The sequence below is a fragment of the Labeo rohita genome, chromosome 12 (genome assembly GCF_022985175.1).
Source record: "Labeo rohita strain BAU-BD-2019 chromosome 12, IGBB_LRoh.1.0, whole genome shotgun sequence".
Lineage (NCBI taxonomy): Eukaryota > Metazoa > Chordata > Actinopteri > Cypriniformes > Cyprinidae > Labeo > Labeo rohita.
In genome coordinates, this window is record NC_066880.1 from 1,558,659 (window position 1) to 1,574,591 (window position 15,933).

General features: G+C 26.1%; 1 protein-coding gene across 10 annotated transcripts in view; it reads left to right on the top strand.

Annotated features, from left to right (window-relative positions):
• LOC127173793 (calcium-activated potassium channel subunit alpha-1-like) overlaps positions 1–15,933 on the top strand; it is a 110,855-nt gene that overhangs the window by 19,221 nt on the left and 75,701 nt on the right. For all 10 annotated transcript variants that reach the window (XM_051123753.1, XM_051123755.1, XM_051123754.1 and 7 more), the window contains exon 2: positions 8,942–9,106. In XM_051123753.1, the coding sequence (XP_050979710.1) occupies positions 8,942–9,106 (165 nt within the window). The remainder of the gene's footprint in view (positions 1–8,941; positions 9,107–15,933) is intronic.

The following is a 15,933-nucleotide window of genomic DNA, read 5'->3' on the forward strand; positions in this document are numbered from 1 at the left end:
CATTAAAAATGGACAATACACAGAAATATTGAGTCAAATAATCAATTTTTAATGCAACCTGAATTATATTGTACCACTGCATGGGATAATCAAAAATTATTAAAGCAAAAATTTAATTTAATTTAATTTAATCAAAGTAGATGCAATACAATTTGTGCAAATATAAGTGGTAAAGAACTTTGTTTCGATTACAAATTATGTAAATATAATGTGATGCTCTAATAAGCATTAAAAATTGCCAATGCACATAAATGTGACTTCAATTATTTTTACCAAATTTTTGTTATTGAAATAATAAAAATGCACTACACTTCAAAAGTTTAGGGCCTGTAGCACTTTTACTATATATTGTAAGAAGCCTCTTCTGCTCACCAAGTCTGCATTTATTTGATCAAAAATACAATAAAAACTGTGAAATATTATTAGAATTTAAAATAGCTGTTTTCTATGTGAATATCTGTTAGAATTTTTTTTTTTTAATGCGATCAATCTTGAATTTTCAGTCTTCAGTGTCACATGATTCTTCAGAAATCATTCTGATATGTTGATTTGCTGCACAAGAAACAAATTTGACTGAAATGTTGTTTATAACTTTACAGTACCTGAAATACTGCCTTCGTGGGGCTCTTTATGTGAAGTCATAAATATGATTTAGTGAGTGCCGTGTCTTTAATGTCAGCTGTGTTCATAGAGATGCTGTGTTTAGTGTTATTTATGTGTGTGTACAGTAGATTCCCAGTGTTTCTCAGTAACGGTGTGTTCACCGGTTTAATGTTGGAATCGTCTCTAGATGGTGTTATCGACTGAAATAGATTTTCCTTCCTTTTTTGGCGTGGTTTATTGAAAGCGAGCCGATCGCTGCTTCTGCTGGAAATGGCTCAGATTCCTTCGGCTTCAGGCGGGATTGAGTTTATTTTATCAGCGTGTGTGTTTTATCAGACTTCAAACTTGTTTGGCAGAATTTAGATGAAAGTTGCTGAATTAGTTTTGTCTGTGTTGGAGACGTTTCTCTGCTCGTGGCCAAAAAATGTCTCCAACAAATGAAAAACAAAGTTCAGTAGCTCTAATGCACCGTAACTGTTATTCTGCATCAGTCAAAGCCTTTATTTTGGTCAGCGTCATTGATATAATAATAACAATAAGAATAGTGTGTTATTTTATTTATAATACAATTTATTTGTATTTATTTTAGTTATAAGTAACAATGATGATAATCAGAAAATATAAAAATCTAATTTAAAATATTAAATATATTTTATAAATATAATTTTAAATGAATTTAAATATTTTTTAAATATTTTAAAAAATGTCTGTATACTTTCTTTAAATTAAATTTTAGTTTTACTGCATTTTCATTTTACAAAGTAAGAGTTGTTTTTTTTTTTTTTTTTTTTTTTTTTTTTTTGGCTAATATTTAGAATTATTTTTCTTTTAAAAATATATTTTTTAAATAATATAAATATTATTTAAAATATGAATATATAAAATATGTCTATATACTTTCTTTTATTTTAATAAAATTTATTTTAGTTTTATTGCAATTAGTTTTAGTTATTCTGCATGAATCAAAGCCTTTCCAAACTCCAAGGTCATTTTACAAATTTAGAGGGTTTTTTTTGGTAATATTTAGAATTATGTGTCATTTTAAATATAATTTTAAACTAATATGAATATTTTTTAAATATTAAATATTTTGTAAATATTTTTAAAAATATGTCTATATACTTTCTTTAAATTCTGTATTACTCGAAGTTTTTCCAAAATCCAAGGTATTATTTATATATATATATATATATATATATATATATATATATATATATATATATATATATATATATTTATTTTTATATTTTATTTTTTGCTAATATTTAGAATATGTTTGTGTTTCATTTTAAAATAATGTAAATGTTTTAAAATATTAAATACTTTTAAAATATTTAAAAAAATGTCTATATACTTTCTTTAAATTACATTATAGTTTTATTGCATTTAATTTTAGTTATTCTACATGAATCAAAGCTTTTCTGAAACCCAGGGTCATTTTACAAAGTTAGTTTTTTTTTATTATTTATTAATTTTTTTGCTAATATTTAGAATTGTTTCATTTTTAAATAATTTTAAAATAATATAAATGTTTTTAAATAATAAATATTTGTTAGATATTTTTTACAATATGTCTATATACTTTCTTTTAATTTAATTCTAGTTTTATTGCATTTAGTTTTAGTTATTCTACATGAATCAAAGCCTTTCCGAAACCCTCCGAAAGATCATTTTACAAAGTTAGTTTTTTTTTTTTTGTTGTTTAATTTTTACATTTTCTGTTTTCATTTTATTTGTTAGTTTTAGTAATTTTGTTGTGTTATACATTTAAAAATTTTCTAATTTCTTTTAGTTTTAGTTTATTCAATTTTAATTCTTTTAACACTTAAATGACAGTTGTAGCAGAAATAAAAATTTCTTTTTGGATTTTATTTTATTTCAGTTACTTTTTTTTTTGTTTTGTTAACAATAAGAACCCTGGTTTTGGTGGTTATTTATTTTCTAAAAACTCAACTCTGTCTATTAGATCTGTGTGATCATGAGCTGTAGGATGTGATTCAGCCGTAAATATATGTTGTGTCGAATGCATTTGTTAAATGTTTTTGTGGGGCGTTTCGAGGAAAGAAGGATCTGTATTGTACTTTCAGGACGTCTTGTTTTTACGAAGGCTCAGAAAGCTTTCGGTTGTGTTTGCTGCATACGTGCAGATTTGTACCTATAAATACATCCATAACTATATCAGCTGGTAGAAGAATGTTTTATTCTGATGTAATGTGATTATTAATAAATGTCATTATTGCAGATGCATCTGATATTTGATCATGCGTCTGTTTTGCGTTACGATAACAGCACATGACAGTTACGGTGAAGTCAGAATTGATCTGTTTTTTTAGATTCTGTGTTGTTGTTGTGTGTTTGGTGTAATGTGGTTACGCGGCGTCTGTGGTTTGTCGTGGATCTGCTGCGGTCTCGGTGCTGACGGGTGCCGCGTCTGAGACCGACGGTCGTCTGATAGCAGACATGACCTGCGGACTCTCATCCACACACAGATGCTGCTCAGCACGCACACAAACAACCCTGAACATCCTGCTCTGAAACAGACTGTTCATCAGTGACGAATATCAGTGTGATATGAAATTTAGGCTAAATGCATTTACTTGTATAATTCACTTTCTAGGTTTAATTGTGAGTGATGCATCAGTGGTAATAATAAAAAGTAAACCGGTTTGTCTTTATAATCTTTCATTAAAATCCCTTAGTAATATTTTTCAGCTGACGTCATTTAGCAAATTTCAGCAGCTGCCTTTATATGGGCTACTGAAGTTCAGAAGTGTTTGCGTGTGTATGTTCCCAAAATATTGATTTATTGTCATGATTATGACTTTTTCTAAATATTTTGACTTTATTCTTATAATTTTGACTTTTTTCAAAATATTTTGACTTTTTATAATATTTTCATAATTTTGACTTTATTCTCAAAATATTTTGACTTCATTCTCGTAATTTTGACTTTATTCACGCAATATTTTGACGTTTTATAATATTTCTGTCATTTTGACTTTATTCTCAAAATATTTTTATTTTATTTATTTAAATTTGACTTTATTCTCAAAATATTTTGACTTTATTTTTATAATTTTGACTTTATTCTCAAAATATTTTGACTTTATTTTTATAATTTTGACTTTATTCTTAAAATATTTTGACTTTATTCTCAAAATATTTTGACCGTATTCTCATAATTTTGACTTTATTCATGAAATATTTCGACTTTATTCTTATAATTTTGACTATTCTCAAAATATTTCAACTTTATTCTGAAAATATTTCAACTTTATTGTCATAATTTTGACTTTATTCTCAAAATATTTTAACTTTTTATTTTGACTTTATTCTCAAAATATTTTGACTTTATAATTTTGACTTTATTCTAAAAATATTTAGACTTTATTTTTATAATTTTGACTATGCTCGAAATATTTCAACTTTATTCTGAAAATATTTCAACTTCATTCTCATAATTTTGACTAATTTCAAAATATTTTGACGATTTTATAATTTTGACTTTATTCTGAAATATTTTGACTTTATTCTCATAATTTTGACTTTATTCTAAAAATATTTTTATTTTATTTTTATAATTTTGACTTTATTCACAAAATATTTAGACTTTATTCTTATAATTTTGACTATGCTCGAAATATTTCAACTTTATTCTGAAAATATTTCAGCTTTATTCTCATAATTTTGACTAATCTCAAAATATTTTGACTATTTTATAATTTTGACTTTATTCTAAAAATATTTTGGCTTTATTCTCATAATTTTGACTTTATAATGAAAATATTTTGACTTTATTTTTATAATTTGGACTTTATTCTCAAAATATTTTGACTTTATTCTCATAATTTTGACTATTCTCAAAATATTTTGACTTTATTTTTATAATTTGGACTTTATTCTCAAAATATTTTTACTTTTATTCTTGAAATATTTGGACTTTATTTTCATAATTTTGACTTTATTCTTGAAATGTTTGGACTTTATTCTCAAAGTATTTCAACTTTATTTTCAAAATATTTCATCGACGTAATAGTTTTTAAATCCATGCTCCTGTTAAAAAATTAAACTCTGCCGGAAGTTTGAATTTTCTTTAACATGTCTCACATTCATGGAACTGATACACACACGGCGATGTGAAGGAATCTCTAGACATGTTTAAAAAACATAAAAAGCAACAGAATGCTCAATTCAATGTGAATGGCTGTTTATGCACAGGACTTTTTTAAAAGTAGTTTTGTTTCAGATCGTCCGCTTCATCAGCACAGTTTAGTCTCTGTGTTCTGGTTTGTTTGAGATGATTCAACACAGGCGGAGGCTGAATCAGTGAATCTGAATGTTAGTGTAATCTGGTAACAACCCACTTCATAAACCAGTCTGTTTAGTTGAAAACCAGATGTGGGTGTCGTCTCATAAATATTTTCACACAGCTTCATTTGTAAGCTGTTTACTGTTATTATATGCCTATGAAATGGTGACAGAAACACGGCCTACTGAGACTACATAACCAGCGCTCCAGTCCAACTTGTTAATCTGCACTACATTCCTCATTAATAAGCGAATGACGTCAGAAAAAAACAACCTTACACACCTCAATGATTCGATTGTGTTCGGCCAGTTCACCCATAAGAGAAAAATGACTCAAAACAATAATTATGTCACAAATGATTGGCATCGCTGGTTCTTTTGACAGAAATACACACGCAAATAATAACTGATCAAATATTCACGCCTTTAATTCAGCGAGAATGCGTTAAATTGATCAAAAGTGACAGTAAAGACATTTATAATGTTACATATAATACATCAGTTTTGACTATTCTGAAATATTTTTGACTTTATTGTCATAATTTTGATTTTATTTTGAAAATATTTCGACTTTATTCTCATAATATTTTCAACTTTATTCTCATAATTTTGACTTTGTTTATAATTTTGACTATTTTCGCAATATTTCAACTTTATTCTGAAAATATTTAAACTTTATTTTCATAATTTTGTCTTTATTCCTTAAACATTGACTTTATTGTCATAATTTTGACTTTATTCTGAAAATATTTCGACTTTATTCTCATAATATTTTCAACTTTATTCTCATAATTTTGACTTTGTCATAACTTTGACTTTATTCACAAAATATTTCGATTTTTTTTTCTTATAATTTTGACTATTCTCGAAATATTTCAACTTTATTCTAAAAATGTTTTGACTTTATTTTTATAATTTCGACTATTCTGAAAATATTTCAACTTTATTGTCATAATTTTGACTTTATTCACAAAATATTTCAATTTTTTTTTTCTTATAATTTTGACTATTCTGAAAATATTTCAACTTTATTGTCATAACTTTGACTTTATTCACAAAATATTTCAATTTTTTTTTCTTATAATTTTGACTATTCTCGAAATATTTCAACTTTATTGTCATAACTTTGACTTTATTCACAAAATATTTCAATTTTTTTTTTCTTATAATTTTGACTATTCTGAAAATATTTCAACTTTATTGTCATAACTTTGACTTTATTCACAAAATATTTCAATTTTTTTTTCTTATAATTTTGACTATTCTCGAAATATTTCAACTTTATTCTAAAAATATTTTGACTTTATTGTCATAATTTTGACTTTATTCACAAAATATTTCGACTTTATTCTCATAATTTTGACAATTCTCGAAATATTTCAACTTTATTTTTATCATTTTGATTTTATTATGAAAATATTTTGACTTTATTCTCATAATTTTAACTTCATTCACAAAATATTTTGACTTTATTCTTATAATTTTGACCATTCTCAAAATATTTCAACTTTATTCTGAAAATATTTTGACTTTATTCTCATAATTTTGACTTTTTCAAAATATTTTGTTTTTTATAATTTTGACTTTATTCTCATAATTTTGACTCTTCTTAAAATATTTGGACTTTGTTGTCATAATTGTGACTTTATTCACAAAATATTTGGACTTTATTCTTATAATTTTGAAAATGCGTTTTTTTTTTTTACTTTAAAAAATAAAATGTATCATTTTTCACAAACAGTTTGTGCAGCACAACTGTTTTCAACATTGATAATAATCAAAAATGTATCCTTGAGCAGCAAATCAGTATATTAGAATGATTTCTGAAGGATCATGTGACACTGAAGAGTGGAGTAATGATGCTAAAAAATTCAGTTTTGATCACAGAATTAAATACATTTTAACAGATATTCACATAGAAAACAGCTATTTGAAATTGTAATAATATTACACAATTTTTACAGTTTTTACTGTATGTTTGATCAAATAAATGCAGCCTTGGTGAATTTTTTTCTCATGTCGCTTGGAAATAAGTGGTATTATGTAAGTAAAATGGATTGTAAGTGCTGACTGAATGTGTTAATGGTTGCGAGACCCTTCGCTCACGGTGTTTGTGAAGTGTTTGCAGTATTTCCTGAGTGTTTATGGGTGTGTAGGTGTGCGTGTGTATTTCAGTTTGGCGTGTTGGGCGTCTCACATATGTGGCATTCTCTGGCCGGCGTGTTTGAGCGTGACACCTGACTCCAGCGCCGCCGTCCTGTTTTAGACACTCACTATGAGCCTCCATAGGAAGCGTTTGCAGCGCTGCCAGTGTGTTTGAGCGCCGTGTGCCGTCATACAGGAGCGTGTGAAGGTTACGTGTGTTTGCCCTACACTCACGTCATATTATAAATATCACATGTGGGCCGGCTGCAAATGCTTTTTTACGAATGCATGTTTCATAAATTAAATGTAAAATATACAATTATTCAATTTTTATGGAGATCACTAGTTTTAAGTCACATTCTTGGAGTACATGGACAATTTAAACACATCATACGGGACTTTCACATATTTTCATGTAATGCTGATACTGATAATTCTCATTAATTATCAGTATCAGCATTACAGTAATAAAAAAAACTTAATGATAAAAACATACCCTTTTACATGTTTTTTTTTATTACAGAAATTTGAATTTGAGACTGAAATTTCTCAGTTCACAATAACAAAAATCATAATTCAGATTCGAAAAAATTAATTACTGTTATTCAGTAATTTTTACTATTTATTCATTTATTTAAATCAGAATAAATTAAATGCATGCGTTAAATGTGTATAAATTAATATATATGCATATGCATACTAATAATACCAAAAAGTAAACTCAAAATAATTGTTAATTAATTAATTAATTTGTTTGTTTGTTTGTTTCAGAATAAATGAAATGCAGTAATAGTACCATAATGCAATAAGGTTTTTTTTTTTTTAAGAACAACTAATTTAAAATATTTTTAAAATAAGTTTTACATTTTAAATCTGATTAGAAATTTAATTACTGTAATTTAGTAATTTTATCTATTTATTTAAATCAGAGTAAATAAATGCAGTACAATAAAGGTAAAAATAAGCTTAAAAATGGTTTAAAATATATATTTTAATAATTTATACATTTGAATTTGAGGCTGAAAATGTTTCAGTTAACATTAACAAACATAATAATTCTGATTAGAAATTTAATAATTTAATTTTTACAATTTATTTATTTATTTAAATCAGAATAAATTAAATGCAGTACAACTAATAATACCATAAAATATACATACTATTTATACAGTAATAAAAAACTCAAAATAATTCTAATTAAATAATTAATGAATTAGTTTATTTATTTCAGAATCAATTAAATGCAGTACAACTAATAGCACCATAATGCAATAAGGTTTTTATAGTAATAAGAAAAACCTAAAAATAATATAGATATATTTTTTAATTTATACATTTGAAATCTGATTATAAATTAAATTACATAATTTTATTTATTAATGAATTCATTTATTGAAATCAGAATAAATGAAATGCAGTAAAACTAATAATACAATAAAGTATACATACTTTTTATACGGTAATAAGAAAACCCTTCAAAATGTAAAATGTATTTATTTCTATTTTTCATTTCTATGTTATATTTATTAAAAAAAATTATGATTATGAATTATTAGATTTTTTTATATTTAAAAATATTTCTTAAAGAATTTATTAAAATTTAAGGTTGAAAATGTTTCATTTTTCATTTTCATTTATAATAATAATACTAAAATCAGAATTCCCATTAAAATTTTTTTGAATTATTGTAATACAGTACCATATTAATGGAATTATAATATTTGTAAAAATTTAAATCAGAATAAATCAAATGCAATGGAGCTAATAGTACCATATTGTATACATGCATTTATACATTATGGCAACTAAAATTAAAATCCACAACTAAAAACTAAAAATGACTCTGTTTACAATAAAGTAATTGTGTGTGTGTGTGTGTTTGCAGGACGTGCAGCGGGTCAGTAACCCGGCGGTCCTCGGTGACGGTGTGATTAAAGCGGCGGGTCAGCGGGAGTCAGACGCGGCGGCCAGCGAGGTGGGATGGATGACCTCCGTGAAGGACTGGGCCGGGGTCATGATCTCTGCTCAGACGCTCACGGGACGCGTCCTGGTGAGTCCAAACACCTGCATTCTCTCTCGCTGTCATATTAGAGAGTCCTGTCCAGCTTCATTATTTATAACTCACGCTGACAAGAACACGCTAATCAAATTGATATAATTCATTTAAACAATTAAATTGACCTGGAATATTTCCGAACAAACTGGCAGATTTAAAAATTCAGCTCATGTTCACTTTATGATGTTGTCATGAAAAAAAAAAAAACAAAAGAAAAAATTTGGAAAAAAAAGAGATCATCATCTTTCCAAACAAGACTTTCATTTCCCGGGTGAGTAAATAATGACAGAGGCTCAATTATTGCTTTAATATGATCATTATTAATCAGTTTAATACTTTATACAGTGTAATAAAAAATATACAGTGAGGTATGGCTGCATGAGTCATTGAAGGAAAACCAAAATCGCAATTTGGCTCAGTGTGATTATCAACAGCAAAGTCTGGGATTTAAATAAATAAATAAATATATGCACTCGTTTTAATCTTAAATAAAATGGTTTATAAAATGGTTTTCTCAAATAAAACGGTTTATATTATTTATATCTATATATATCTATCTATCTATATCTATCTATCTATCTATCTATATATATATATATATATATATATATATATATATATATATATATATGTATATATATATATATATTTCTTTTTTTATTATATATAATATATATAATAATAATAATAGTTATTATTTCTAGATTTTGAAAAAGTATCTAATAATAATATGTATAATAATAATAATAATAATTATTATTATTAAATTGTTTTTTGCATTTTGAAAATGTATTTAATAATAATAACAATAATATTTTTTTATTGTCATTTTTTAAATTTTGAAAATGTATTTAATAATAATAACAATAATAATAATAATTATTATTAATTCTTTTTTATTTTGAAAATGTATTTAATAATAATAATAGTAATAAATAATAATAATAATAATAATAATTATTATTATTATTATTACTAATTCTTTTTTAATTTTGAAAATGTATTTAATAATAATAATTTTTTAAGCCATTTTCTAAATTTTGAAAATTTATCCAATAATAATAATATTATTACTATTTTAAAATCATTTTTTGTAATTTTGAAAATGTATTTAATAATAATAATAACAATAATAATAATAATAATAATAATTATTATTATTTTATAAATTTTTAAAATGTATGTAATAGTAATATTTTTATTCTTCTTCTTCTTCTTCTTCTTCTTCTTATTATTATTATTATTATATATATATATATATATATTTTTTTTTAATTAATATATTTATAGTATATAATATATAATATAATATATTTATTAATATATATATTTTGTTTCAGTCATGAAAGTGCACAGTAGGATTGAAGTGTTGAATGTCTCTGCTCTCATGAATGTGGATGTTGGTCATGATGTTTTGCTGACGAGAGGTTGGAACGGGTCGGTTTGGTTGTAATGAGGTGATGTGAGGGTTTAGAGGGTTTGTCACGCGGGCGGCACATGTTGGGTAACGTTAGTGGGATTGTGACTGTATGACGGCTTACAGCAAAGACTTAAACCAGAGCAGATTATCCTGAGAGTCCAGAGACTCACTGTCTGCATGATGATACACTCACACACACACACACACACACACACACACAGAATTCTATAGAGTGTCGTATATCACCAGCAGGATAATGTATCTCTCACACACACCTAGCGTGCCAGTGTTTACACACACACTCTTGATGTATCTGATCACATGACTTATTTATATGCCACAAGATGCTGTTTCCATGGAGGATTTTTTTTCTTGAAATATTTAATCTGAAAATATTATCTAATTAATGCTGTCCAATGATTAACCGTGATTAATCGCATCCAAAATAAAAGTTTTTGTTCACATAATATATGTGTGTGTACTGTGTATATTATGTATATATTGAGACGCACACGTACAGTATATATTTTGAAATATTTACATGTATATATTTATATTCTATACATCTATAATTTATTACATATAAATGTATTTAATACAAATGTGAACAAAACTTTTATTTTGGATGCGATTCATTGCGCTTCTAATTATATTAGAAATATTATTTGTTATATTTTATCTTAAAATAAAATGCATAATATAAAGACCAGCTGTAACAGTCCGACCTCCATGTTTTGATGCCGGAGCAGGGATGTAAGTTAGACAAGAATATCTCCGATTGAGCGATTGAGGTGTTGTGTTGCTGGATGTAATAATGAACACAGTGGTCGTCATTTACTCCTGACATCTGAGCCGCTGAAGATGCAGTAGATTACGTTTGTTTGTGAAGGGAATGCAGCTCCTGATCTACATGTATCCGTCTGTTTGCGCGAATCATTCGTGATCCAGCTTCACTTACAGCAGAAGTGAGTAAAAGGGTTTTTTTATGAATCTTTGCGATCACCTTTCCTAATAATGTGCTAGTTAGCAAGTTTAGCGGCTAAATGCGGCTAAAATAAACATGCTCGTCACTCCACAGACAGAAGAGAGGGGGCGGGGCGAGCAGAGCTCATTAACATTTAAAGCAGCCTCGACCAGAATGAGATGATTTTTGCAGAGCTGAGTTTGACAAGGTAAAAAGGTGTTTTTACACTACCGTTGAGAAATAACCAAAGCATATTATAGACTTTTCATTAAGATCCTAAAGAATCATACCAACTTGTGGAAAATGGGCATCCGATGACCCCTTTAAGCTTTTGCCAGTTGATTTTGGAAAATATAGTATATTTAATAAAAGTTTAAAAAATATTTGGTATGTGTGTGTAAACTATACACACAACCTCAGTGTAGTTACTATAGTAAAACCAGAGTTCATTTTGTGATTAATATGATGATTTATTTTGGACAAATACAACAACTGAACTAAGCTTATTATAGTATAACTGTGGTAAATTTTGAGATTATTATGGTTTTATATTTTTATATTTTATAACTTTTATAATTGTTATTAAATAATTAAATTAATTAATACAATTAACAAAGATTATTACAAAGGTATTTAATGTTATATAATAATAATAATAAAAATAATAATTATTATTATTAAATTCTAATAATTTATCTTTAAATATTTTATATATTTTGCATGCTTTTATTTGCTTATTTAATAGTAAAAATGCATGTTAATGAACATCATTATAAAAAATACAAAATTTAAAACAAATTACAGCAACACTGGTGACATTATACAAATACAGACATACAATACATGATGATCAAATATTATTTATTAAGTCTGATTTTTGCCAGTCGGTTTTGGAAAATGTACTATATTTAATGTAGTAAAAAGTTTATTTAATAATAAAAAGTAATATTTGATATGTGTGTAAACATAGATACATAGATAACATAGATAAACTACAGTATAGTTACTATAGTAAAACCAGGGTTCATTTTGTGACTAATATGTTGTTTTATTTTGCAACAAATACAACTGAACTAAACTTACTATAGTATAACTGTGGTAAATTTTGTGGTTTTTGTGTGTTTTTTTATTATTATTATGATTGAATAAATATATTATTATTATTATTGTCATTATTATTATTATTATTATTATTATTATTATTTAATGATTTAAATATTTATTATTATATTTATCATTAAATATTTTACATATTTTGTATGCTTTTATTTGTTTATTTAATAGTAAAAATGCATGTTAATGAACATAAGTATAAAAATACAAAATTTAAAACAAATTACAGTAACATTGTTGACACACAAATACAGACATATAATACATGATGATCAAATATTATTTATGAAGCTTGATTTTTGTCAGTTAGTTTTGGAAAATATAGTATATTTAATAAAAGTAATATTTAACATGTCTGTAAACTATGGCTGAATAGCTGTATATGTACACTACAGTAAAACCACAGGTAATTTTGTATTTACTGTGTTTTTGAACTAGTTACTGTAGTACTGCTGTGGATAATTGTGTTTTTTATACTAAATACAGTTGTTAAATGTAGTTTTGTGTGCTAAAGCAAGGTTAATTGTGTGTGTGTGTGTGTGTGTTTGCATGCACAGGTTAATTCATGAGTCATTTCCTGTCCAGATTACAGCCGCGGCTCCTTATATTGTTGTTTGGCAGGAACAGTCTGTAACCATAGAGACAGCAGTTAACCTCCTTACAGCAGGTGTGTGTGTGTGTGTGTGTGTCAGGTTGTTTAGGGGTCGAATGAACCTGCAGCTGCACACACACACACACACACACACACACACACACTCATATATTTAGAGAAGCATTGGTTGCTGTAGTTCAGTCACACACGTGTTAATTTGACGAACATGACCTGATCACATGACCCCTGCGCTCAGGTGTAACCCGATCTCTTCATTAAAGCTGTATTAGCTGTGACAGTGGCCGTGAGGGTCGCGGCGATGATGCGTTTCCTGTTCCTGTGAGAGCTGTACTCCAGGGATATTTCAGGAGTGGCTTTTATTAATTCATGCGCCGTCCGGCTGTGTTCGAAAACGCCTTTAATGACTTTGCCGATGTATTATTCTCATGACTTCGGGTCCTGAAGGTCTGAGATGATTCAGAGACGCTGTGAGACGTTCATCTGTCATGTGTGGAGGAACGAGAAAACTTCATTTGTAGTTATTAAGAAATATAGACGCAAAGATATATGGGACTTTAAAAATAAGCTTGGGTTTTTATTTAGAATTTATAATAATAATAATAATAATAATAATAATAATTAAATGAATAATTAATAATAGCAATTTAATAATAATAATAATAAATACAATTTAAAATAAGGCTGTACTAATCTTAGTTAATTGTATTATTGTTGTTATTATTATTATTATTATTATTATTATTATCATTATTGGTAGAAATTCACAATAAAATTGTGTTACTCTTGATTGATTAATAATTATTTTAATAATAACAAACCAAGATAAATTCAACCTTATTTTAAATTATTTATTTAAATATATTTATTTTATACTTCATATAGAATAATAATAAAATAATAAAAATACCTCAAAATAAGGTTGTATAATTATTATTATTGTTGTTGTTGTTATTATTATTATTATTATTATTATTATTATTATTACTACTACTACTAGTAGTAGTAACTAAGATAAATACAACATTATTTGAAAGAATTAATAATAATAATAATAACAATAATAAATTAAAATAAGGTACTAATCTTAGTATTATTATTAGTAGTAGTAGTAATTGTAGCAATTTTAATAATAATAACAAAAAAAATTGGCAAATATATATATATAATTATAATTATTTTTTAATTTTATACCTTTATTTAAATAATAATAAAAATAATACTTTCAAATAAGGTTGTATTATTATTATTATTATTATTATTGTTATTGTTATTGTTATTGTTATTATTATTATTATTATTATTATTATTATTAATGTTATTAATACTATTAACTAAGCTGAATACAACATTTTTTCAAAGTATTATAATAATAATAATAATAATAGTAATATAATAATAATAATACAGTTAAATAAGATTAATACATTATTTGAAAGTATTAATAATAATAACAATAATAATAATAATAATAAAATTTAAAATAAGGTAGTGATCTTTATTATTATTATTTATTATTATTATTATTATTATTATTGTTATTACCATTAATGGTGTCAGTTTAAAATAAGGTTATATTATTATTATTATTATTATTATTATTATTAATAATAATAATAATAATAATAATGACATGAATAATACAATTGACTAAGATTAATATAACCTTTTTTTTTAAATGTAGTATTATTGTTGTTGTTGTTGTTGTTATTGTTGTTATTGTTATTATTATTATTATTATTATTATTAACCAAAGTAATAAATGCTGTACCAATAAGAAAAAAATGTTCATTATAGCTAATGGATTCATGAATTTTGACATATAGCTAGCATTTCTTGCATTAGAACATTTGTCAATTAATTTTGCGTTACCATTTTCCCCTTATGATTCTTATGATTGAGCACTTTTTTGTACTGTACCTTTCATAAGAAATATAATATAAGATGAGCAAAATACGGCTTTATGAATATTTTTGATGGGGAAAGTAATTCTTGCACAGCTGTAAAACAACATGCACTTCGAGATGTTCCCGATTCAGTCAGACTTAGAAAACCCTGCGTAATTAATGAGTGAATTATTCGTCAGATTCAGATCAAGAGTTTGACACGTTTATTTTTGATGGAGAGAAACATCAGACTCTCAGCCTTCGTTTTATCACTGAAAAGAGTAATAAAATAATAATAGAAACCCAGAAAGCGTGTGTGGAGCTGTAGTGAATCCATCCTGGACTGTGATCCTGTCAGACTGAAGAGCTGATGTGGAACAGAGGAAAAGGTTAAAAGATCTGCCTGCAGAAAGAGAAAAGAAGAGACGAGAAGAGACGAGAAGAGACGAGCTGCTCATTAGGAAGTGTGAAACTCTCTGTGTGTGTGTGTGTGTGTGTGTTTTCTCTTTAGGGACTTGCTGGTTGATTTGTTCTCATCTTGAGTGCCTGTCGAGTTAAAACCCCTCCATCTGGAATCCAGATGAGATATAAAGCAACCAGTTAACCAGTTAACCCGTCCTGACATCTGTCAGCCAGTGTGTGCTCATTAATATTCATTGGTTTGTGTTAAAACTTAGTTCTATTACAGACAGACACAATATCAACATATGGAAACCTTTTCACAAACATTTGATTTGATTTGATTTGATTTCATACACTGAAAAAAAAATTGTCAAAACATTTTTTAAGTAGAATAGTATTTAGTATTTATAGTATTTTCTTGCAAAA